The sequence below is a fragment of the Glandiceps talaboti genome, chromosome 9 (assembly GCF_964340395.1).
Source record: "Glandiceps talaboti chromosome 9, keGlaTala1.1, whole genome shotgun sequence".
Taxonomy (NCBI): Eukaryota; Metazoa; Hemichordata; class Enteropneusta; family Spengelidae; genus Glandiceps; species Glandiceps talaboti.
The window spans coordinates 12,696,222-12,723,621 of record NC_135557.1 but is presented as its reverse complement, the minus strand read 5'-3'; the positions used below and the strand labels follow the sequence as shown (position 1 = coordinate 12,723,621).

Below are 27,400 nucleotides of genomic sequence, written 5' to 3'. Positions count from 1 at the left end.
ATCATTGTGAAAATCGAACGCGCCCCTAGCTCTGAAACAAGTACGTTTAAAGTACAACTTTAGCAGCAACGCTAGTAATCCGTACTATTTCTGCCAAAATTAACTCCGGCAAAACCCATTTCCCGATAAAGATTAAATTAATGTACCCTATAATCATGATTGTGATTAATCTGACATCATTTCTTGAAACGAGGTTGTAAACAAAACGCTGAATCACAATCATGATTAGGCCTAGAAAAGTCTTTCACTGGCGATCCTAAATTCTTCTTAACATATTCGAGAAAAAAATATTAAATAGAATTGCGAAAATTGTGAAATGTCGCCAGAAATACAACCATTACTGGAGTTATATAGAAACGCCTGTGATCAGAACGTTTATTTCATTAAAATTTGTCCACACATGCTTTACTCTAGTGACGTGGACAGACATATTCTCTGCTACCAGTGAAATACTATACCATTCAACACACTCCAGTTGTTTTTTGTCACATCCACAGACTTTAAACTCTTTGTTGACAATAATCTTCACTTGGTCTTTTTCTCATACTGAAATAGACGACCTCTACTGTAACGTTTGATTACCTGTAAACTGTGTACACTTGTATTTGGTACCGGTCGGTAAAAAACAGGTCAGGTCAGGTCAGGACAGACAAGACCAGCTTAGGTAAAGACTGAAAAATGGCATATGTTTTTATTTGCAATATATATTGGTTTCCATGGCAAATTTCACCTTATCTTTTATAAATGCTAATTCAACAATGTAAGTACTCAAATGCGTTAACATTCTGTTGAAAACGTCTATAAATGCTTTGAACCACTCAAACGATATCTATCTTGACAACCATTAGGCAAAACAAAAAGAATTGTTTCTGGTGAGGACAGTTTGTCTAAAGTGATCAGAACGTCGCTTTTTCGAACGAATCGATGATGCCAATTTTTCTTTTAATTCTCATCAAACCTGTTATTAAATCTACTTTTAAAGGCAGTTACTGTTCTTTTTATTTAGTATAATCTATAGCAAGTGTGTATGTGGGACAGTTCTCATTTGCTTGTTCATGATTGGCTCTGCAGTTGCCTTCACTGAAGTAGGGAGGCGGAGGGGGGGGGGGTATTTCTGTGTTTCTCCCCCGAATTTACAGACTGCATGGGCTGGACAAGCACAAAAAGACTGATGAGAGAATATTCAAGTGATGTGTGCACTGACCAGGAAAAAAATCTTTTTGGCCTTAGTTACCAATTTTAATTACCACTCACACGGATCGTGCACATTCAGATGTGTCATACACTGTGTAGTATACAAGTAGAAATTCAAGCCTATTTGTAACATTGTATACAAAAAGGTGAGTATAAATGGTAGATGTGCACCCAATGATGGAAATCCACAATTCCAAAGCATACGATGTACCCATCACCTGACCTGATTTCTTTGCACGAACTTCCATTGACTTTTCGTGCAACGTGTATGGTTAGTCTCGGTTACCCAGACTCTTGCCAGCAGGATTGCGCCCTCAACGGCAAGAGTCTTGGTAAAAGAAACTACCTCCACATCAATATATTAAAGTGTATGTAAATAGGTTTCCAAAATTTCAGACTTTTTGCCTGCAAATGACGTAGTTTTCATAGGTGATTAAAGATTTGTGTGACATTTTTGACAAAAGTACAATATCAATTATAAAAAAATGATTTTTTTGGAAAAATTCCGGAAATTGCCGAAGTTGTTTATGTATTTCATTTCATTTTCACAACCGGAACGAACTTCAAATATTTCCGATTACATAACAAGGGATAGCCATTCTAGTGGAACCACGTTCCACTATTTAGAAGTCAAAATTGACAATGACAACAATAAATGCAGTACTAGTGATGACGAAGATGATGAGGTAGTGGGGGATGCTTGTATTGTACCGTTTCTATATGAACCACTACCAAAACCATGACTACAGCCAAACAGCAATCCCCAGCTGCAGACATGCATAATGGTCGTTGACGATGTTATTGTCGACAGACTAAATAATACTGACTGGTAAGTTATGATAATAAAAAGTAGATATTTTAAATTAGCAGATGAAGGAAAACATTGGGTTGAAATTTCGAAAGTAGTTGTCCCATTGACATCGTAACACCGTAACAGTAGTACTATTTAGTGGGGTTATAATCGACTTACTGACTACCTGACTACACGATGTGTGTACGCTGACATGTGTTTGAACCACAGGCATTTGTTTCCCGAGTTATGTCTCAGAATGTTTCTATCAGAATACAATAAAATATCGATAATATCGTTAATATTGACGTATTTAGCCAACTGTATATGAAAGGGGTAAAATTACACTTGTTTCTGTGATCGCGCAGGTTCACTTACCGCCAAAGAAGACACAAGGTTTGAAAGGCAGCCGCCATTACCGTACATAAACAGGAACTTTTCAACCGGCCGTTGTAGTGGGCAAACATTTCGAACATTTTACCTTCCGTCCCTTTCGCGGTGAGTGAACCTTCGCGATCACAGAAACAAGTGTAATTTTACCCCTTTCATATATAGTTGGCTAAATACATCAATATTAACGATATTATCGACATTTTATTGTATTCTGAGACATAACCCGGGATACAAATGCCTGTGGTCTGAACCGCCATTCATATATTTCATGTGAACGTCTATGTAAAATTGAAGGTATGATCGGTTGTCAATCTTTAAAGGATTTTGTGAAATCATCATTACCAGAAAAAATCAGAACAGTTCAGGAACGGCCAAATGATTTATTAACGGTGAGCACTGAGCATGCACTGCGTTCCAGGGTAGCAGGGCGACTCGGAGGTCTACCGCTTGAGCATCCAGTACAGCCGCATGACGTGTGACTAGACACGCTCCGGAGAACACGCGAGTATACAGCCCGACGAATCTCTGGCTCTGTTCTCACTCTCAGTCACATCCAACTGCTCTCAACCTTGCGAACAATGCACTAAATTTTGCATTTATAAATGACTGGTCTTCATTCACTGACAAGGAAACCAAAGTCATACAATAAGGTCATGATTATGTCTAAAAGGAAGTGCACTGTACATGTGTATAGTACCATAGTACGTATGAGCGTGTTTCGTTTTTGTTGTTCATCGGAGCAGTGGGCCGGTACGAACGAAGACGTTACTATCCCAAGTAAAAATTGCCATTATGTGGTACCAGCTCGTAACGTTGTACTGGTATGCTCTTTGGTGAATTGCTTTGAAAAAAATAACCTGACAACTAATCGAAATTCTACACCAAATATAATGACGGATTCAAATTTTTGTATCCGACAGTCAATAAAATAACAGTCTGAAGTCGATACCTGGCCTTTCCTGGCTTGTACCTGTGTATTGTACCGACCGATTTGGTACCACGAAATAAATAGTCAGCTGATTGCATAATTAATATGACCTACTGTCAGATCACCGATTGTTTTGAAGGTACATGAAGTGTAACAGTAGAAGTGAAAAATCATATTTGATGTCCATCTAGCCTTGATTCAATATCAAAGTCACATTTGTTTGTAAATATCATCAAAATTGTTTGAATAATTGTAAAAATCAAAATATGACACATTGATTAATAATTTGGTAATCGACTGGTTCATTATATAGCACCCCTTACATAAAATGGTATGGTCAAACGAAAAGTTTTCGCGATCATTTTGCTGAATGAACAAGTATCCTGTCACATGTCAAAGCATGGAGCAGGTAGACACCACTCCACGTCGGAAGAAGATTGATGTCTTTCTATTAAAGTGGCATTGACCTGGTTTCTTAAAACACTCAGATGACTTCTGTCGTTTAGATATCAAAACTGAGTCCAAAATGATGTTTTTCCGTTCAAGAGATTTCGAAGAATTCTCCAATCTGTCTGCAACGTACACACACAAACGCATGGTTTTACACGGAGTTGCTAAAGTAATTTTTCAGTGTAGACTTGAATGTCGGGTGTATGTTTTTTGTTGTTCTATTGTCCTGCTGTGGGTCATGTTTAAAATTTGTTGGCGTCAGTAACTGCTGGTATAATTATGGGCTGCATGGAATATTATCTTTCATATCAAATCAGCCACACTTTGTGTATCTTATATTTAGCCAATGAAAATATAGCATGTACATATGGTTGATGTAGTTCGTGGTAGTTGGATGTTTGCAGTAAGGGAGCCTTCAGTAATTGCATACAGTGACTCAGAGAATTTGTAATGTATTGCGAGAAATCAAAACATTGCTCTTATAGTACCACTTATCCATTATTGAGTTTGTGTACTCGCCCTAGATACGAGTCAATCACATGGTAACAAGGCGCGCAAGCACTTGCACACACTTATTAGAGACAGGACCTTCACAATTTTGATATCTGACACGTTCGTTCTTACACGGTATTTATTTGTCGTGTCAAAGGCGTGCCAGTGCATGACACTTAAGAGAATGTTGTTCACAAAGTATGTCAGCTTGTCTCCCATAGCTTTATGTTCAAAGACGCTACTAGACGATGTAGGCCATGTCGACAACACACAGTCTAATAGAATATAACATATTATATTATACCAGTATATTGATGGTGCAAATCGAGAGATCTGATTGGTCTAGACATCGAATTAGCACGTCTAAAATGAGCGATAATGCATGGTTAATTGGCACGCGTCCAAATTTTGTTCGTCTACGAGCGTTGAGTTATAGTCCGCCGCACCGTGATACTGATAGTGAACTCCGAGAATTGTCAGTGGAGGATTTTCTCAATGAGACAATAGTTTGTGAGAAATTATGATGGAAATTTCGAAAGCAACCAAGTCATCGCGTATTTGTACAAATCATCGCCTACTACATGTACTAAGGTAAAGGCATGCACGAGATCGGTCCCAGCCTCGGCGTGGCTGGAGTGGACACATTGGTGAGCTGTCATGTCCTGTCCTGTCATAAAAATGAAGCAAGTGAAAGAGCTTACACTGGCCGACTTACCATTATATCTAAATAAAAAATTGTCTGGGATCCTGTCCCAGAGTATCAGTCATCAATCTGAGAGGGAAATCCTCAAACCCGAAAATCTACTGACGTAACTTCCAGTAATATAAATACATTGTGAATATCAACCTGCCGCCATGTCTATCGTCTCACTTCACCGAGTCGCGAATTCGGCCGGGAACGATCGGAGCACGCTGTATTCAATAAACCACTTCAAGTTTATACCTTGAGTCAAACAGGTTGTTTATTCATCACTGTGCACTTTTAATGAGCCGATCAATGTACACATTATCCCTAGAAACGACTAGCAGATAAAATAAATCTCACATCCGGTGACCATGCACCAGCTAGGTGGATGCATCTCATACCTGTACATACACAGAAGGCTTGTGTGCGATGTACGAAGGTCTAGTACAGGTCTCGATGTCATTTCCGCTTAGTGAATTCAAAAATGTAATCCATGAAAAAATTATGTAATAGTCGATCAATCATAGCATAATATGGATTCTGACCTGAGACAAACCCCACCACCCAAGCAATCCGTGATAGGTTGATTGATACCGAACATACATAGCTTTCGCTTTCCTGCTTATGTACACATTGACAAGCTTAAGAACCTGCGATGTACTTTTTTGTATTTTAGTTCATTGGCTTGATTTTTAACAAATCGAAGTCAGGTATAATTGCAAAATTATAACTAAATTTACCATTTATCAGGTGCCAATGAAATCGTGAAGCATAGCAATCATACAGTACAAAATATAATATAATTATATGAATTATATATGAATATATATGAAATATATGAATATATATAAATATGATATATGACCAGCACAAAATCCAAAACTAATATTACTTTCATAAATATAAGTATTCGATACGAAACTGTTGCAAGTTTGAGCTTTATTATTTCCAGTGTATGGTGGGGATGGAGGGGGGGGGGTTAGGTGGGTGTTTGGTCTGTCCCACTATACCACGACTAAGTATTCACTATTGATGGATGTATAGCGATCTGTACATGTTATTTCAGGTCATGCAATACGGAAACACTACTTTCTACTGAGTGTGTTCAGAAGCTCCGTTACTATGATATTACTGGCCCAATGATGAATTCAATTACTGTTTTCCTGAATACAAGGCTCTGTGTTAGGACCAATAGTATTTGTTATACACATCTATACACTACATGCAGTTGTCAAGTACTCCGAGACACCATGTTTCCAAAGGGAATGTTTGAAGAGGACTGTTTCTGCCTCCAATTCAAGCAGACATAGACACGGTGTACAACTGGACAACAAGCTCTCCTGAATAAACGGAAGCACAAGTAGCAGTGAATGAAGTGTTTGCTGACTGGAGAGAGTTGCAGAATGGAATATCACATGTACAGAGATCTGTTATAGGACCAATACTATTTGTTATACACACCAATACACTACATGCAGTTGTCAAGACTAGTACTCGGAGATGACACCATAGTTGTTAAGGGAATTTTTAAGGATGAGGAGGACTGTGTCTGTCACCATACAATCCAAGCACACATAAACAACGTGTACAACTGGACAACAAAATCACTGTCAAAATTCCACTCAGACAAATGTGCAAGTATACTGATTGGTAGGTCAAATATATCAGATAAAACATACACTATGGGCCCAAGTAATCACAAACTCAAAACTCTCAAGAAAGAAAAGGACATCGGCGTAACTATTGATGATAAGCTTACTTTCACAAGTCATATGGTCAGCGAAGAATAACATAGCGAAATCCATAAAGTGAGTTATAAGGTGAACCTAAGCCCACTTTGAAGGTGAGAGCTTTTCGTTATATAAAGGTCGTCTGACTTGATCTCATTTAGAGTACGCCAACCAGCTTTCGATGCCTCATCTGAGAAAAGACATTGTAGCTATGGAACAACGTAGAGCCACTACTAAATTCATTCCAGTTTTCAGAGTTTCATACACGGACAGATAAATCTTCTCATGCTCCCAAATCTGACCTTTCGCCTGATAGAAATGTGCAAGATTATGACAGCCAAGAATGATACTAGTGTGTGAGCAATTTTATCAAACGCAGCTACAGTGAAACCCGTGGACATCAACACAAGTTTTACAAAATTCACACGTGACTGGACATTAGGAACTTTTCACTTGTGCACAGGAGTGTTAACCACTAGAATAACCTATCTACCAATATTGCGAACTCACCAAATATATTAACCTCCGAAAGAGGATCGCGACGAGACAAATTATCGGCAGAAGAATAGAAATTCAACTTTGAAGACATTATGGACAATAGAGTAAACGTGATATATGAGCAACTAAAGTACATTACATGTATATGTATCTGATGTTAGAGAGTTTAACAAGCCAGAAGAAGACATGTAAGTACCTGTAAGTATGACGTCATGCTGTCTTCCAACGCACTATAATTTATAGTCCAGTTGCCAGAGGTGGTTTTGGGGGGTTAACCTTGCAATGCGAGTTATATGATATTTTTTTGCAGATTCCACCCCAGAAAGGTGTCCTGTTAGCATATCTGACGGATGCCACTCGCGCACCCCTGGGCATTTTGTTATATCGCGAGAAAACCGAAATACCATGTATTGCTATGGGTAAACACATGTTTTGGTAGACTTAATACCTACTGCCTATAAAACCATGTCAAAGTTACTTAAAAGTCATATTTACATGTTACACACTGTATATTATGAATAATCAGTCAATTACAAATATTTTGTCAAGTTTTGGATATTAAAATATCATTATTAGTCCAAAGGTCAACAGAATGTCGCCATTTTTCAGTTATTATGACTTATAGGTAGTGGGTGTGTTTTCTGTGTATCATGTGGGTACATCCATGTATCATATAAATTTTATTTATCAAATCAGGTTATGACACCAGTTACACATTATTTCACTGCATGTAACTGATATATTATGATATTACTTTACGGTGGTGGCAGTGGTGGGATGTGGTAGCAGTTGGATCATGCCAAAATCATAAAAATAATACAAACTTATCTCATACATGTACATATACATATACAGAAAGCTTGTGTGCGATATACTAAGTTCTTGTACAGGACTCGATGTCATTTATTCTTAGTGGATTCAAAAATGTAATCCCCCCAAAAAATTGTATAATAATCAATCATAATATAATACAGCTTCTGTCCTGAGACAATCCCCAATATGCTATAATCTGAATTCTACGCATCGTGCGCCCAAATGACAAGTGTTTGTTCGAAACAGGGTTCAAGCACACTTCAAATCCAAATTCTGCATCCCTTCTACAGAATGGTACATTCCAGTAGGTATTCTGTATGCCAGAATAAAGTTGCCTAGTCCGTGTATGCTGTCACTGTAGGGTACGATTTTTGACCTCGTCATCGTCAATAAAACGATAAGAATCATTCTAAAAATACCTGATTTTGAAAGGGAAAGTACTTTGTGGTTCATTTGTGGAGTTTTGATTTTGATTTCACATTTGTTAGCAAATCGCCATGACAAAATTGCTGATCAGTGGTAATGTGGCAGCCATGTTTAAAACTTGTACTCGGTTCAACCAGTTGAGGTCAAAGTTCTTTCGCTAATGAGCCTTATATGGAAAAAAGTAGTCATGAGATTGCAGTCCAGAGTTTCGTTTTAATTTTTCGTTAAAAACTCGCGATATGAGGTTATTTCGCTGTTTTAAAAATCATTTTAATGGTGAAACATTGTGAATTTTGTGATGTCTTCTACTTAATAATGATTTATCTTAGTCGATTAATCTAGCAGCTCAAAAGCAAGTGATAGTTATTCAGGAGACGGTAGATGGTTTCGCTTGCCGCATGACGTCACCGTTGGAAGACGCTAGAGTTCTGCATCTCTGTGAACATTTTTCAGATAAGACCTTTTCAGTCATGATTAGTGAAATATTTCTATTTGCCGAGATTAGTAAGTCTGCAATTAATTCCAATTTACACGATCTATTTTACCATGTCACATTGAGTTATGAGTAGAACACTCAACTAAATTTGGTCCTGCTTGCATACGAAACGCGTGCAACGCCAGCAAGCAGGACTAGACTAAGTTAAAATATCAGACGATGTTATGTATACTACAAGTTGAATGTTGTTGACAATTATGGACGGTGTTTTTGGTTAAATTTGTTAGGAAATTGAAATTCGAATTGCCTCAAAATTATTTTAGATCCCCAATTCAATTCATCCATCATGACAATTCCCCAGGGTTAAAGCTGTAAGACACTGGAATTATGTATAGCCAACCTCAAAAATCCTTTTTTGTTATTTTTGTGCATTTCCCTGTCATTACTTTAGGTAATTTTTATAAAATTAGATTTTTTTGGTGAAATGGTGACTATAATATAAAAGTACAATAGGCTGCTTGTTAAAGGGTGCAATGCCTGACCAGTACTTCTTGGACTTTCAACATTAAACATCAAACCAAAACCAATACTATAATCATTCAAAAAGTGAGTGTTATTGCAAAAGTGAGTTTTATTTGATGCTTCATGTTTATGATTATAAACCAAAGACATGGAATGTTTACAATAATCACCAATGTCGTGGTAGCTGTAATGGTGTCAGTGCCAACACACCACCTGCACGGTCTCAATACAATTCACCATCAGACATCTGCTGTAGTCAAAACAGTAATTTCCATTTATTTAATGGTCCATTTGAATGCGAGATATCGCTTTTCTAAGTGTACACAACGGAAAGTGAAAAAGGTCACTAAACAAGAACCATGGTGTTATTGTCACTCTATCTTCCTTACCACGTTTTAAAACACAACAAAAAGAAACAAGTGTATGGACGTATTTTTGGTTTTGATTAGCCTAGTTCCGTTAGGACTTACACCTCCACTCACAGTATAATCAAAGTCGTTCATCTAGAGATCCTGAGATGCAAGGGATGAAATTTAATATTCACCCATAGCCATGCACACAGTAACTACCATCATGTCTCATCACAAAATTCTAACCAATATCACAGTCCCTAATAAAGTTAATGTTTATTGGGGCAGTTATGTAATGTCCAAATATGATATAGTATATTTGTCAGCTCAGGATGCTACTTGGTACACTGCTTACATCACTATAACAGTTGGGGTTCACTGATAGAATGAACAATTTTCTATGCTGATTGAGTCGGTATTAACCAGACATGGTTTAGAGTAGAGACCGCGTTGGCATCAAGACTATATTTGATCAGGTGTAAATACAGGTATTTATAAAGACCGTGCGACGAAACTTGAATAGACGTCATTTATTAGCTGAAAGCAATTGAAAATACTTGAATTGTTGTCAAGGCAACTATATATAAAGTAGAACTGTTTATAGAGACCATACGTATACACTTTAACATTGAATAGCTAGGGCCACGACAATCAACATCCTTGATGATATTCTCACCACGCCCAATGGTCTGTTTTAGTGTCCATATACTTTATTGAATAGGGTCCAACATCCATGATACTATGTCATCACGTCCGGTGCTTAGTGAGCATGCTTTAAAACACATTTAACCCACATACATCATTGATCAGATGAAAGAAATGAAAAGCTCAGTTGAAAATTGACCCCTGTACTCCCTTTGACTCGTTGTTTAATTGTCAGATTGATATAATTCTATGTTACCAGTGATTAGTATGTCCACCAATTCATTAAACTTAATTTGTAAATATGTAAATCAGTGAGATATATGTGTCACTCCCATTACAAATTTATGTATCATGATGTCTTCACTAAATCCTCACGTTACTATGAAGATGACAAAACATGAAACAAAACGTTGTTTAGCGCAATAAAATTCATACAAACATTGCTACATTTTATCACCTGACTCAAGGGAAATCTCATCATCAGTATACACATATGCTGCGACGAACATATCAAATACAGGAGAATCAAGTCAGACTTGTTGCATACAATTTCACCATTCCCTGTTTGCGTTTACTATAAATGGGGCCCTCCATCAATTTCCTTTCATGACCCCCATTGAAATATTTCAAGACTGGCTAAACTGCTGTCGGAGGCGAAAATGTCACTGGTCCCATAATAAACATGGTAAAGACTCAATTCCATCACACCGACGAATTTAAAGGCATTGGTTGTTTGCCATTACTGCCACCACAGTGAACTTGTGTGAAGGCTTTGCATAGATTAATTCCCATTATTTGGCCTCCCATATACTAGACGGCGTTAGCTGGCGCATACAACTCAACAATTTCCTTACCAAGCTGAATTTAAATTTGACTTAGCGTCATAACGGCCTAGTGGCGACAAAATGTGTTTGGCCATTTCCTAAAAATCGCATGTTTGTAACTGGAGTCGTTATGACACTAATCCGTACATTTGTAAATGTATTCGTATTAAAATTCATGTGTATCATGCCGTGCGATATCGTTGACTGCACTGTATACATATATGTCTATCGGTAAATTGTCACGGCTAGAAAAAATACAGTTGGTCAAAATCCTGTGAGTAGGTTGGACGCATGCAATGTGAACTAATTATAAATGTCCAGCTGTACGTATGGTAATAAACTGGGGAATTATCTACAATGACAGTATCGCAAGGGACAAGTACCTGGTCATGTTCTCCCCGTACACTCGTGTCGTGCCACTGTGAAAAATGCAATGAAATCTTTGACAGTCGACGCTCCCTATATTACAGAACTTATCGTTTATATGTGTTCGATCCAACCTTTAATTTGGTGGTGTAGTTAAGTCCTGACGCATACCGACATGTCTAGACATGGAACTCCTAGCGGGGAATGGCATAAAAGTCATTTCCGCCTTTGTGTGTTTCAAAGAGTTTAAAAGTGAAAACGTTAAAAACTGTTTTGGGGCGTTTCAAAATTCTGTGTTCCTCACTGGAAATACAATATATATATATATGTAGACACAACTATGAAACCATTCTCGTATTTAAGAAACAATTGCTACAGGGCGTCATATTTACTACCTTCATACGTTGGCAGTTACATGTATTTGAATAATATCCACTTTAAAAATTATTCATCGTTGCATGCATGCAACCTTCTTTGCTATTAATTTTGTAAAGTGATCACGTGGCATTTTTGTAATATACAGCTGACGTTAATGGTTTGTTTGCATTACGTTGTCTTAAATGTACCCTAAATTGCAAACATGTTATTTCCCATTAAAAATATTCTTAAACAAAGTTATCAATCATTGAACAATGGTCAACTCCGGATCCTACAGTCCAAATTAGAGAATAGTAAATGTGGAGGGAATCATAACATCAGCTCGTTCATTGTGATAATATTTTTAAATAGCCCATTGACCTATACGCAACAATTGTATTTCAATTTCTGTCGTGCCAGACGATAAGGAATCGAAATGTCGATATGATTTTTGTTGGGATATTTCACTAGCTAGACGATACAATGTAGCAATTTTATTAACGTGAAGATTTTGTCTACATAGAACACGTTTTATTTCAGGTCTTATGATTTCGATTATCGTGAAAATATACCAATTATTACAAGGATAAGTGATCAAAATCGTATTTTTGCATAAATTATGATTGCGGAGGTATAATATAATCATATATTATTTCCCAATATTTATTTCATTCAGCCGGAAAATACTCATAACCTAAGGGTTTGTCACTACTCGTCTAACATCTTGCAGTGACAAGGTCCCCTTAAGTCGCTCTTATTTTTCTTGACAACGAAAAGAAATATTAGTGAACAATTTTTCAATACGCATGTACTCTGGCCATTAGTCAGGATCACGAGGTCTAATTGTCTAAAACTTCTTTGTATTTTTTTAAAAACATATGTACTCGCTGTCGTAAAATGTCAGAGTTAAGGAGGTCAACGCAGGCAGACGGCGTTATTGACTGAACCATGCAAACAGTCTAGTGAATTGAGGTCGTTTCACAGGTTAATAGGGAATGAGAAACACTCCTCATTTTCATCAAAGAAGACATAGAATTCAAAACCAGTGCCGATTTTCTTTGTCCACGGTCATAGACTCACCATTGACATGGTCCGTACTGACGCACATTGTTTGTTTGCTCAATCCCCTGTATTTGTGCCACTCTAAGTTTAACAAATTGATGTAGCTTATATTTGAATATATCATCAGCTTTACTACCAAAACCAGAATAACTATAGTGTTTCGCTTAGGCGACACGATGATTTCACATCTCACTGAATGCTTTTACAAATAATAATATAATCTGCTTAACACAACAGTTTCCCAAGTTACCATAATCCGTAGTGTGAAAATGGCTGCTATTTTAATTATTTAAACTATTGCTTACAGCAAATGAGAAAAAAAACGACAAATGAGAAGGCCAAACCTTAAAAAATCGTTTTTATCATGATTAAAAACAAATACACTGACTCAAAGGTCAATTTAAAGTACAAACTATAAGCCAAATAATTTTTTTTACGATTCGGCGGCCATCTTGGAAAATCTCCGCCATCTTGGATTTTCAAATGTGCAGTCGGATGAATGTAAGACATACCCAACTTAAAACAGTTTCATGCTTGTATTACAATTTGAACAATACCCCCATGTTATCAGCTGAACTATTTGGGTATGATTTACAAAATACAGACAATGATACCAGGAGCATTCAAAATGATACATTTTAGCTCACTGTAAACACAAATGAAACAAGGAAAATGTAAACACAGAACTGTTTACTTGTGGTTACAGTGAAATAAAATGTAGCATTGCATGTACCAGTTATCAGTGCCTGTATTTTGTTTGTGTTATTCACTACACAACACGTTTTGTCAGACATATAAAAATAGCCTAAGTGAAACTTATACTAGTACACTCACTGAAAGAGTATACATACCTACCTACCCACATGCATACACACACACACACACACACATACATACATACATACATACATGCATACATACATACATGCATGCATGCATGCATGCATGCATATATACATATATACATACACACACACACACACACACACACACAAACACACACCTGCCTGCCTGTATGCATACATGCACACATGCACACTTGCATACATACATACATACATACATACATATATACACATACACAAACACACACCTGCCTGCCTGTATGCATACATGCATACATGCATACATACATACATACATACATACATACATGCATACATACATACATACATACATACACACACACACACACATACATACATACATACATACATACATACATACATACATACACATTCTTTGCAACAGGAAATATAAATAAAAGATCTGCTTCAAAGAAATTCTTTAAATCAGCATTTCTCTTCAGAAACCCTAGAATCATTGACCTTCTAGAATCTTTATTTTAAAAAATTACTTAGTTGGTCTATGATTTCATCTCTCTTGGTACACTATTGAAACCTTGTACTAAATTCTCAAATGTAGAGAATTTTCCTTCTTAAAATACATGTATTTAAACTCTGGGGTAAAACAAGTTGGAATATTTTGAAAACATTTATAGAATCTTCTGATCTGAAATAATTAGACTTTGAACGTGTAGAATATTTACATTTTTTGGCACCAAACGTATGAATCATGTTTAAAAACAAATACATTGACTCAAAGGTCAATTTAAAAAATATGTCAGTCAATAAAACATAAATATTTTGTTTGTGATTCGGCGGCCATCTTCGAAATCGCCGCCATCTTGGATTTTCAAATGTACAGTCGGACGAATGTCACACATACCTAACTTAAAACTGTTTCATGTTTGTATTACAATTTGAACAATATCCCCATGTTATCAGCTGAACTATTTGGGTACGAATTACAAAATATAGACACTAAAAAAATACTGCGAATGATATATTTTTTCTCACTGTAAACACAAATTAGCATCAACATACGATGAAACAAGGAAGATTTAAACACAGAACTGTTTAGTTGTGTTTACAGTGAAATAAAATTCTCTCATGCATACACACTGACATGCATACATACATACATACATACATACATACATACATACATACATACATACATACATACATGCATGCATGCATGCATGCATGCATGCATGCATACATACATACATACATACATACATACATACATACATACATACATACATACATGCATGCACACACACATACATACATACAAAAAAACATGTACATACATACATACATACATACATACATACATACATACATACATCGAATCACGCTGTTCCCCATGAGTAGCTAATGGTTGATTCGTAGCTTAGTAGTATCCCAATTATGATCTTAACAGTAGACGACTTACACGGGGTTATGTTTCTAACATTATATTGATAAAATAAGTCACTGAATACGTTCATTTTACTAAATGATAATTAACCACCAAGCAGGAACTAACTAAGGTGAAGACCGTTTACTGAGTAAAAGCATTTCTTTTTTTACCATGTAATTTGCATGAGAGATATTTCAGCTGGTTTACTATTATCTTACCCTCCAAACGACAGTCACTGTGTTGGTTGTTTTGCACAAACAACAAATAGGTTGCTAGAATAATTCAATAGACACTATAGGGTATGTATATTGCCAATTGATAGCGAATTATGTTGACCCCCTCATAGATTATACCGAGAAAGAGACACACCCAGCCTCCTCAGAAGCATACAAAGTTGTTCTTAAAATTTCCTTAGGTGTAATATAGCCTCCAAGAAAACAAAAAAGTGTACTCAAATTTCGCAAAAACTCACATTTTCTGTCTTTACGACTTCAACACTTCACAATCCACCAATTCTAAATTTTAGTGGGTTAGTACTCAATCTGAATAGAGCCATGATTGTAAAGCGTGCTTCACGGGATATTTCCCCTAATAGACAATTTTCTCTCCCACAAGTTTTTAAAAGTAAAATATTTTCTGAACTAGTTTTAGGCTGGCACATTTTTGCTCTAAACCAGAAACTGGTTTAAAACTTCTTTGTATTTTTTTAAAACATATGTACCCGCTGTCTTAAAATGTCAGCGTTTAAGAAGGAGGTCAACGCAGGCAGACGGCGTTATTGACTGAACCATGCAAACAGTCTAGTGAATTGAGGTCGTTTCACAAGTTAATAGGGAATGAGAAACAATCCTCATTTTCATCAAAGAAGACATAGTATTCAAAACCAGTGTCGATTTTCTTTGTCCACAGTCATAGACATATTTCTGTGGTCCGTACTGATTGTGATTCGGCGGCCATCTTGGAAATCGCCGCCATCTTGGATTTTCAAATGTCCAGTCGGACGAATGTAACACATACCTAACTTAAAAAAGTTTCATGCTTGTATTACAATTTGAACAATATCCAAATGTTATCCGCTGAACTATTTGGGTACGAATTACAAAATATAGACACTAATACCGCGAATGATATATATTTTCTCACTGTAAACACAAATTAGCATCAACATACGATGAAACAAGGAAGAATTAAACACAGAACTGTTTACTTGTGGTTACAGTGAAATAAAATGCTCTAACGCATACACACTGACATGCATAAATGCATGCATACATACACACACATACATACATACATACATGCATACACACAAATACATACATACATGCATGCATGCATGCATACATACATACATACATACATACATACATACATACATACATACATACATACAGATGCATACATACATACATACATACATACATACATACATACATACATACCCACACATACATACATACATACATACATACCTACCTACCTACCTACCTACCTACCTACCTACCTACCTACCTACCTACATACACACACACACACACACACACATACATACATACATACATACATACATACATACATACATACATACATACATACATCGAATCACGCTGTTCCCCATGAGTAGCCAACGGTTGATTCGTAGTATCCCAATAATGGTCATCTCAACAGTAGACGACTTACACGGGGTTGTGTTTCTAACATGATATTCATCAAATTAGTCACTGAATACGTTCATTTTACTACATGGTAATTAACTACCAAGCAGCAACTAACTAAGGTGAAGACCGTTTACTGAGTAAAAACATTTCTTTATTCACTATGTAATTTGCATGAGAGATATTTCAGTTGGTTTACTATTATCTTACCCTCCAAACGACAGTCACTGTGTTGGTTGTTTTGCACAAACAACAAATAGGTTGCTAGAATAATTCAATAGACACTATAGGGTATGTATATTGCCAATTGATAGCGAATCATAGAGTATACCGAGAAAGAGACACACCCAGCCTCCTCAGAAGCATACAAAGTTGTTCTTAAAATTTCCTAAGGTCTACTATAGCCTCCAAGAAAACAAAAAAGTGTACTCAAATTTCGCAAAAACTCACATTTTCTGTCTTTACGACTTCAACACTTCACAATCCACCAATTCTAAATTTTAGTGGGTTAGTACTCAATCTTAATAGAGCCATGATTGTAAAGCGTACTTCACGGGATATTTCCCCTAATAGACAATTTTCTTTCTCACAAGTTTTTAAAAGTAAAATATTTTCTGAACTAGTTCTAGGCTGGCACATTTTTGCTCTAAACCAGAAACTGGTTTAAAACGTCTTTGTATTTTTTTAAAACATATGTACCCGCTGTCTTAAAATGTCAGCGTTTAATAAGGAGGTCAACGCAGGCAGACGGCGTTATTGACTGAACCATGCAAACAGTCTTGTGAATTAAGGTCGTTTCACAAGTTAATAGGGAATGAGAAACACTCCTCATTTTCATCAAAGAAGACATAGAATTCAAAACCAGTGTCGATTTTCTTTGTCCACAGTCATAGACTATCCATTGACATGGTCGGTACTGACGCACATTGTTTGTTTGCTCAATCCCCTACATTCGTGCCACTCTAAGTTTAACAAATTTATGTAGCTTATATCTGAATATATCGTCAGCTCTACTACCAAGCCAGAATAACTATTATAGTGTTTCATTTTGGAGACAAGATGATTTTGGAATCTCACAGAAAGCTTTTTACAAAATAATAATATAATCTGCTTAAACACACTAGTTTTCCAAGTTACCATAATCCGTAGTGGGAAAATGGCTTATTTAAACTATTGCTTACAGCAAATGAGAAAAAAAACGATGACTGAGACGCAGGCCAAACCTTACAAAACTGGTTTTATCATGTTTAAAAATAAATACATTGACTCAAAGGTCAATTTAAAGTATAAACTATGTCAGTCAATAAGCCAAAAGTTTTTTTTGTGATTCGGCGGCCATCTTGGAAATCGCCGCCATCTTGGATTTTCAAATGTTAACTATTTGGGTACGAATGACAAAATACAGACAATGATAGCAGGAGCATTCAAAATGATACATTTTATCTCACTGTAAATACAATTTAGCATTAACATCCGATGAAACAAGGGACATTTAAATACAGATCTATTTATTTGTGTTTACAGTGAAATAAAGTGCTACCAGTGCCTGCATTTTGATTGTTTAATTCACAGCAAAACACGTTGAGTGAGACATATGAAAATCGTCAAGCCTAAGTGAAACTTATACCTTCCCCACTTTGGTAGTACATTCATTGAAAGAGTATATTTACATACATACATACATACATACATACATACATACATACATACATACATACACATACATACATACATACATACATACATACATACATACATACGTACGTACATACGTACATATATACGTACATACGTACATGCGTGTGTGCGTGCGTGCGTACGTACGTACGTACATACATACATACATACATACATACATACATACATATGAAACGGTACAGAGTAATAATCGACTGTGACTCATATATTGTTGTGTAATAAAAACACCTTTATGGAATTTGTCACTGAATATGTTCATTAAATTTTACTTAGTGATAATTAACAATGGAACTACCTAGGATGAAGATAATTTACTGAGTAATTTAAAAGCATCTTTATATACCATACCATTTATCAAAAGCGCACACGAGACATTATATGTTGGTTTACTATTATCTTACCCTCCAAATGACAGTATTGGTTGTTTTGCACAAACAACAAATAGGTTGCTAGAATAAATACTATAGGGTATGTATATTTGCCAATAAGAGCGAATCATTTTGACCCCTCATAGAATATACAGAGAAAGAGACACATCTAGTCCCCTTGCATACAAGAGACGAAACTAACAAAGTTATTTTTGAAATTTCCTAAGGTCTACTAAGGCCTACAAGAAAACAAAACGTGTACTTAAATTTCACAAAAACTCACAGTTCCTGTCTTCGACTTCAACACCTCAAAATCCACCAGTTTCAAATTTTAGTGGGTTAATACTCTATAATCTAATTTGAGCCATTGTATTGTGAAGTTTTCTGCCCAGGATATAAACCCAAATATGTCATTTTCTTTATCACAAGCTTTTAAAAGTGAACTATTTCCCAACTAGTGCTCCAAGCCAAACACTGAAAAAATCTTAAACACATCATGGCCCCAGGGTCTAGATGCACGAAATAATGTAAAGTCCCACAGAAACACTGATTTTGTAATCCCTGAAAACTGGTAGCTTGTTTAACCTTTTAAATAAAGCATAATACCCTATTTTACCTTATACCCTAATTACACATGGTTGCTAGAAGCCAAGTTCTTAAAGGGTTAACCTACTTTAGAAATCGTATGACGTGAAGTTTCAGGCAAAGATCTGAGTTGCCTCATACAATATCTCCATTCATGACCAACTTAGGTGCAAACTTATGTAACCTCACAAACTAACGAATGGTGCTATTTTGAACAGAACCACAAGTTTTGAAACAATGGAAGCCCTGATACTATCACAGTAGACACGACTTGGCAGAAAATACGGGTTAAAATGTAGTATATAACGAAATCCCCTAAATCGATGAATTTTTAAAATCACTGCCCCTAAAGCACTTCCTGCACCATTATATAGGAGGTCAGAGGTTACTCCGAGGTTTAGACATTCATCCAGAACGACCTCAAGGAATTTGGTAGTTTGGAACCTGTGTCTTGACGTCATACCTCAACCAGTGAATAGATATCACTGTATGTTGAGTTCTGAAGTGAACAATTTGTGAATACTATTAAGACGAAAACAGACCTTTCCCACGATAAACAACTCTGACGACGGAAATAGCACTATTGACAGGATCTACTTCTATTGACAAGATTAACGAGCTTCGCTGGACATCTCAAACGCCATTTAATTCTGCCCAACCCAGATAAACAGTAAATAGCATCTATGTGAAATATTGTACCACGAACAAAGGCCAACACTATGGTAGAGAGAGGCTTTTGAATTACTTTACCAGCGAATCTTGAAGAACCCAACAACATGTGCCAACTAATATAAGATTGTTTAAAAGAATACAACAAGTCTGAATTGTAATTATACAAACGCATTAAAGGCCAGTCACGGTTGAAAAATCTTTCATCGAACATCAGATACTATATTTAATTAAAATAGGGAAATTTCAAACGTTTATCCGTTGATAATCTGAACTAGGAAAGCAACAACACATACTGCCAATATTTACTCACTCACTCACTCACTCACTCACTCACTCACTCACTCACTCACTCACTCACACACACACACACACACACACACACACACACACACACACTCACTCACTCACTTTTTTAAAATTAAAATTGTGCTGCGAATTCCTCCCAGCGATTTTTCTGTTATGCAGACACATACATACAAACAAACACACACAAATGCTAGGGAGAACCATTCGGGTTTGGGACTACATGACAGGGCTATACTACACGCTCTATTCTACGTTGCTGTGGAACTGTCAAGGTCAGTCCACAGACTATCCAAGAGTCGCCCAGGCCAGGCAAACATAGCACCCGCGGGCTCCGTGTGAGTAATCGTCCCCGACTTTTGAGTCATAACTCCAGGAGTCCCCCAAAATTCGCACTCCTCTTGTGAGTGAAACCCGACTGAGTGATACAGCCTACCCATTGAGTCTGTAGAACACTCACCTTGGGTTTGGGTCGGTCACAGAAAAATCCCCTGTTTCCAGTGGGATTCAAACCCGTGACCTACCGACTGATAATACTGTGTGCTAACCACTACGTTACAGGGAGCACATTCACTCACTCACTCACTCACTCACTCACTCACTCACTCACTCACTCACTCTTCAAATACATGTATAGCTACCCGAGGCATGATATCTAATGCGTTATTATTGTCAAGCTTGTATTCTTCAGATAAAGCCTAATTACCAAAATCATTAATTATGCAAATACCTTATTCAAAGTAACAAGCTGTATCAACATGATTTAAAGTACACGTGTCCAGTGCTATCATTAATCTGCATGTCCTGTAATTATATGAAATTTGAAGCTTGTATTCTTAACGTATTTCATAATTACCAAAAATCATTAGTTATGTAAACTAAATGGTAATCCTTAAGCTTTCCATAACACATAAGTGTTGGTATCGTTAGAGTACGTACGGGATTAGACAGAATTTGAATGTTGTATTTTTAAGATATAGTCTAATTACTGGAAATCGTTAATTATGCACATGTTTCATTGATATTCATTTGATGCTTACCGATTTGAAGGAGTTCTTGACATTTAAGGACAATGCAAAATTGGAGCAAGTTTCATTAGAATTAATGCAGTACTTGTTTTTAGATATCATGTCTACAGACAGACAGACAGACATACAGACAGACAGACAGACAGACAGACAGAAAGACAGCTAGAGACACAGACACAGACACACAAAGACATACACAGACAAACACGGTGAGAAAGAAAGAAACAGACAGACAGACAGACAGACAGACAGACAGACAGACGCATAGCCTTCTCTTACGGAATGAAAAATACCCATCTGGTAAGGTGGAAATGTAATTGCCCTCGGGAAGAATTTATTTGAAAAAATGAGTAAACGATCCGTTGGTAGAAATACCTTTTCATGAACCCCAGTGAAATAAATTTGAGTGTAACATGGTTGCCTTGACGACAAACACCGTCTTGGCACGAGTGGTCGAATCCTTTACACACATATATTACATTACATCTCCTGACTCACTAAGGAAGAGAACTAAACAAACACTTATTGTGAAGAATTTGATTCACGCCCTTTCATTGACAACACAGAGTTTCCATAGCCGTAAATATTTCATGAGAAAAATGTAGCAATGCATATGGTTGCTAGGAAAGTAGCACAGCTGTTGAGAAATGGACATTCATTTTGGATTATTCATTATTAACAACTACTTTAATTTGTTGGGTTTTTTCTTTAAGGAACAACGCGAAAGAACATTGATGAAAAAAAAATAGCATTACTCATGTCTTGTGTGCATGGCCAATTGTAACCAATTCCCTGGAGTGAACCCTGGGCAAGTACTCTATGGATGCGTACATCATTTATCCATTTTGTTGTTAACAACGACATATTCGTAACTATAAACAAATCATGATTCCATCGAAAACAAATATGATATTTGAATGTCAATGATAGTTATGTTTTCACCAATGAAATTACCGAATTCAAAAAGAATTAACATCTCAATGCTAGTTTTGACCAATTATACAGTCGGACTGTAAATCTAATTTGCATTTCGTCACTCCCTTACTGTATTTCAGTCCCAGTGTTCAGGCAACACCATCAGTAACACTCCATCGGCGTCAGTGGCTGTTTGATATTGTTGAAACCAGGTAAGCATGAAAATATGTTCAAATTTCATGTGCGCTTTATTTCGACAAAATTTTCTCCGATGTAAAATGCAGCCAAATTTTACATTAGGAAGGCGACCACTTCTTATTTTTTGCTTGATTTTGACGAATAATTTTTTGTCATCATTGACGTCTCACATATATGATCAGCTTTGAAATCGAAATTTGTAGCACGGGTGTTCAATATGTGTCTCGTAACTACTGTGCTAATACCAGAGCAATATCGACTTGTTTTTCGTATTAATTTATCCTTTTCCACTCATCTCTTACTTATGTTTTTACCGCAGCTGTAAATCCTGTTAGAGTTTTTCTCCCCCACCCCTCTGTACCGCGTGCCTTCTCAGTTTCCGTTTCATCGCTCTTCTTGTCGACAAATATTTCTTTGGTTATTCGTAAGGAATAGTGACCTCTTCAGCAACTGTTTATTTGAATAGTTTAGCGCGCAAGCATCTAAAATATACATTTTTATCCCACTTCCAACACAAATGAATCCCAAGTGTAACATTTTATATGCGTGCTCACCATCAGTGTGTCTGTATTTTGTCTTATGAAATTTGTAACAAAAGGAGGAACACTGCGAGATGTAGAATCATCCTGCCGCCTAATTGAAAGTGTATAGTCTCTGTTGTTTGGTAGTAATTCTGAAATACAAGTTCTTTCGGTATATAGTCATTTCAGTGAAATCGTACTACAACGTACAACTCCTTCAGACCTATTTTTGGCAACTTAAAACTAAAACGTAAGACACTGGTCTGTACCCAAGTAACATATCTGTTTAAAAAAGTGTAATTTATTGCTTGTGGAAATTATTGTAGAAAATGATTTCAGGTTTTAATTTTGGATTTTTCTGTTTCAATTTCAGTTGAATTCAAAAAAGACGAAAACAACATGAAAAGGTAAGCGTTTCCTTTCCATAACTGTTTGTATGCAGGTTGTGTCATATAATTGTTTGGTTAATTTGTAAGGCCTAAAGACAAAAATTGTTTGGGTCAGGTTACCCGACCCCATCAAGTTTTTCACTGCCGACCGTATGCAGAAGTTGACGCCCTCTTCGGCAGATGAAAACGACACTAGTCCCGAGAGTGCACTGCACTGAGACCAGGAGCGCGTTTGATTTGCACAATCGTGGTTGTGATTAATCTGACGTCATTTCTCAAAAACGAGGTTGTAAACAAAACGCTCAGTCACAATCATGGTTAGGCCTAGAATTTGTTTTGTTCCGTTTTGACCCCACCTAGTTTTTCACGGCCGACCCTTTGTACATATTCTAGAACAAAATAATAAAATCGCGAAAATTGTGAAGTCTCGCCAGAAATAGTGAAAACTGGCATCAACCTAAAAAGACAATATGAAACTGTTCTATCAATCTTTAATGGCTGTACATCTGATGAGAGGCAACCAATAACACAGAGATCATTTGGAATATAACAGAAAAATAACTACCTGAAGTAGACACCTCACATAAAAAAAATAATGAAATTAAATAAAACATCTACCTACCCCATCTATTCTAAAATTGAGCGTAATCGGAACAACACGGTTTAAAAAATATATATATATATATATTTGAATATTTCCATTGGGTTGAGGAGCGACCTAACAATTAAAAATGTCCAACTCATTCTACTCTAAACCTTCCTTGCTTGGTCGAGTATATTTCTTTCTGTAGTGAAATTCGTCTCGTATAAGTATTTAATTGTTTAGAGGTTTCGGTGTAAACTTTATGATTGGTGGTTTTACAATATGGCAGAAGTTGCTCTAATACCGATGATCATTGCTGGGATTAAGTACAACTGTTGACATCAGACCGGTGACAAACGGAGCCTGATACAAACAGGGAAAGTAAACACATGATTAGGATTTGTAACACTTGGCACAGCAGGCTGGAACAGCAGAGGCTTGTATTACATTTCATAGTTTAATCAGAACAATTTATGGCTTCTTTATGAGTACATGCAATACCAGGGAAACTTCTATTTTTTTTGTGAATCAATGTGAACTATTATGTAAAGAGGTCATTCAACTGTTCTTATCAAATGATGTAATTTAAGTCTCCGCTATTCCAACATGTTGTGTCAAGTGAAGTTAATCCAATGCATTTGTTTACTTTCCCTGTTTTAACAGGTTATGTTTGTCCACGGTCTGATGTCGTCAGGTGTATGATCCTTCTCTGAGCTCTTTCTATTTTAGCCATAAACGAAATTCGGTGTATATGCAAATTATCTGTACTACAATATGAAAATTATATGTACTATAATATTACAAATGTTCAAACGATCGCCTATAAATTACTCAAATATTTTTCAACTCAATTTTTCAAAATTAATTTCAAAAATGAAACACTTTACATGTATTGCACCTTATGTTTTAGCGCGGCATAATGGAAATAAATTCTCAACTGACAAAAAAAAATACATTTTAACAATATGTTTCAATACAACTTTGAAAAATTACTTTCGCCTGTCAATATGTACTAAAGCGTATGCTTTATAACTACTCTTGGCAAACAATGACACTTTCTGATTAAGTACATTACGATGTATTTCAAAATGACTTCTGCAAACATCGATTAAAAGGAAGAATTACACAAAAGGACCTTCAAATATGTTTCTAGAAATCGATTAATATACGATAGTGTATTTATTTTCAATACAATGAGTAATAAAAGACTAAGGCAACTAAGGGGGTGAGAATAGTTGTGTAGAGAATCTGGGAAATGGCTGTTCAAATAAAAAGAAAATATATATGAGGAAAAGTCGAGGCAGAGAAACATTAAATTGAAGATGATTTCTCAATTTTTCAAATTTTTGTAAATCAACCGACGGACCCATGTTGCTATGAAAAAGAAATGAGAAACACAAAAAATAATGTCACCCCTATAGTGAATTCATGAGTTTATTTTCCGTTATTCCATGTTCAAAATTGGGAGTTTATAGTACATGTCTTATATTTTGTAATCCTTAGTGTAATATTAAATTTTAATTTGCTAAAAGATTCCCATATGATGTAGTATCATAAATGTATCACAGTAATTATAGCACCTGACGTATATTCTGCAACTTTTCCAACCAAAATCAGCTATTTTTCCACATATGTAAGCACAGGAGGTGAATTTTACTCTATGCGTTCACTCAAATATCGTGGCTAAATTATACAAACTCATCGAAACAAAGTACTCAGCTAACTTCATATACGTCTGAGGACGAAGCGGAATGTTTTTATTCGTATCAAAAGGTATAATTATTTAGAACCGAATGTAATCACCAAAATTACAATATTTTCTTTTACAAAAATTAGCTCAGGACTTTATTATGTATTCCAAATATAAATCAATATTGATAAGGGTAGTAAACAGTAGCACTTCACAATTTAAAAAAATCTTTGTACATGCATACATTCATATATTGATGAATTCTGCGTTATTGGTGGTGAGTATTCATGACACACTTACTAAACCTTGACCTTAGCTATAGCGAAGACGAAATTCAAATTCAGGTTATTTACTGCAAACTTGTCAAAATGTCTTGTTTTAACAGAAAGCTTTCACGATAGGATTGAAGTTTTACGTTTCTTGCCAATAAAATTGAAGCCCATAGCTAATTATAATTTTAATCTAGACGAATCTAAACAATCCATTTTGATATATTTCCAGTAATCATCGTTATGGTACGTTACTTGTTCAATCGCACGTATACTCGACTTAAACATTTGGATGAATAATTTGTATATATTTAACATATTTGCATATGCTAAGTTTTGTCGTTTCCTTTCAGCTCCATCGGGATTGCATTATTCTTTGTCAGTTTCCTTCTGAACCAGTACAAGGTAGAGGCAGGTAAGGTTACTATTTGTGTATGTAATGAACTTGGTATGTAATAATGCGGATAATAATGTGGATTTACAATGCGCGTTTCCTCCTGAGAGCTCAAGGCGTTCACAATTATCACCCCTGGCACGGATCAAATGACAGCACAACGGCCTTTTATGATTCTCAACTCCCTTGGGGCATGCAATCCATTGCAGCCTCTATAAGCGCATAGGATTAAACATATGTACATACCAATGTAGATATTGTTTTACTTACGTAATTCGTTTAACACACACGTACTAATTTACATAGTCTAGTTATAGCTCTGTGCTATTTCCAAACTCTAAAATAATTAAATGTGCCCACTTACTATGTTTTACCCACAGCCTGCACTGTGCCGGCCGTACCGGCCAATGGACAAATTGATGGGACAGCAGCAGCATCGGTTGCAGCCGCTGTAGTAGTAACACTCACATGTAATAACGCAATTGCCGTGACTGGCGAGGCTGCTATAACTTGCCAAGCAGATGACTCATGGTCACCAGCTGCCTTCGGCACTTGCACTTCAGGTAAATAATTATCCTTAGTAAGGAATCCGGAACTTTCAGAAATTACAAGCAGGGAATTGGGAGATGGGTCACTTTTACAAATCGGTCCTCGGGGGTAAAGCCTTATTTTAGAAAAGAGAAATTAGGGGATGCTCACATTTTAGCTTGAGTCATTTTCATCTTTCTCATTTTCATTCATTATTTTGTTATTTTTTTGGACTGGTCCCACCGCTGCCACCGGTTACAAATCCTACTACTACCACATGCCACCACTACCACTATTGTACAGTACCATAAGAATCCCATAAATCGTTGTTTCTTAATGTTTTTTAGGATTCGTAAAAATAAAGCTCCCCTATCGATGGTTATATTTGGTGGT

General features: G+C 36.3%; 1 protein-coding gene across 4 annotated transcripts in view; it reads left to right on the top strand.

Annotated features, from left to right (window-relative positions):
* LOC144440172 (uncharacterized) overlaps positions 1 to 27,400 on the top strand; it is a 43,762-nt gene that overhangs the window by 9,552 nt on the left and 6,810 nt on the right. For 2 of the 4 annotated variants that reach the window (XM_078129456.1, XM_078129453.1), the window contains exons 2-5: positions 22,576 to 22,647; positions 23,528 to 23,561; positions 26,439 to 26,500; positions 26,860 to 27,042. In XM_078129456.1, the coding sequence (XP_077985582.1) occupies positions 23,554 to 23,561; positions 26,439 to 26,500; positions 26,860 to 27,042 (253 nt within the window). In that variant the 5' untranslated portion in view covers positions 22,576 to 22,647; positions 23,528 to 23,553. Of the gene's footprint in view, positions 1 to 7,336; positions 7,359 to 22,233; positions 22,329 to 22,575; positions 22,648 to 23,527; positions 23,562 to 26,438; positions 26,501 to 26,859; positions 27,043 to 27,400 lie in introns of those variants that run through there. The other 2 variants (XM_078129454.1, XM_078129455.1) reach the window with 2 other exon arrangements.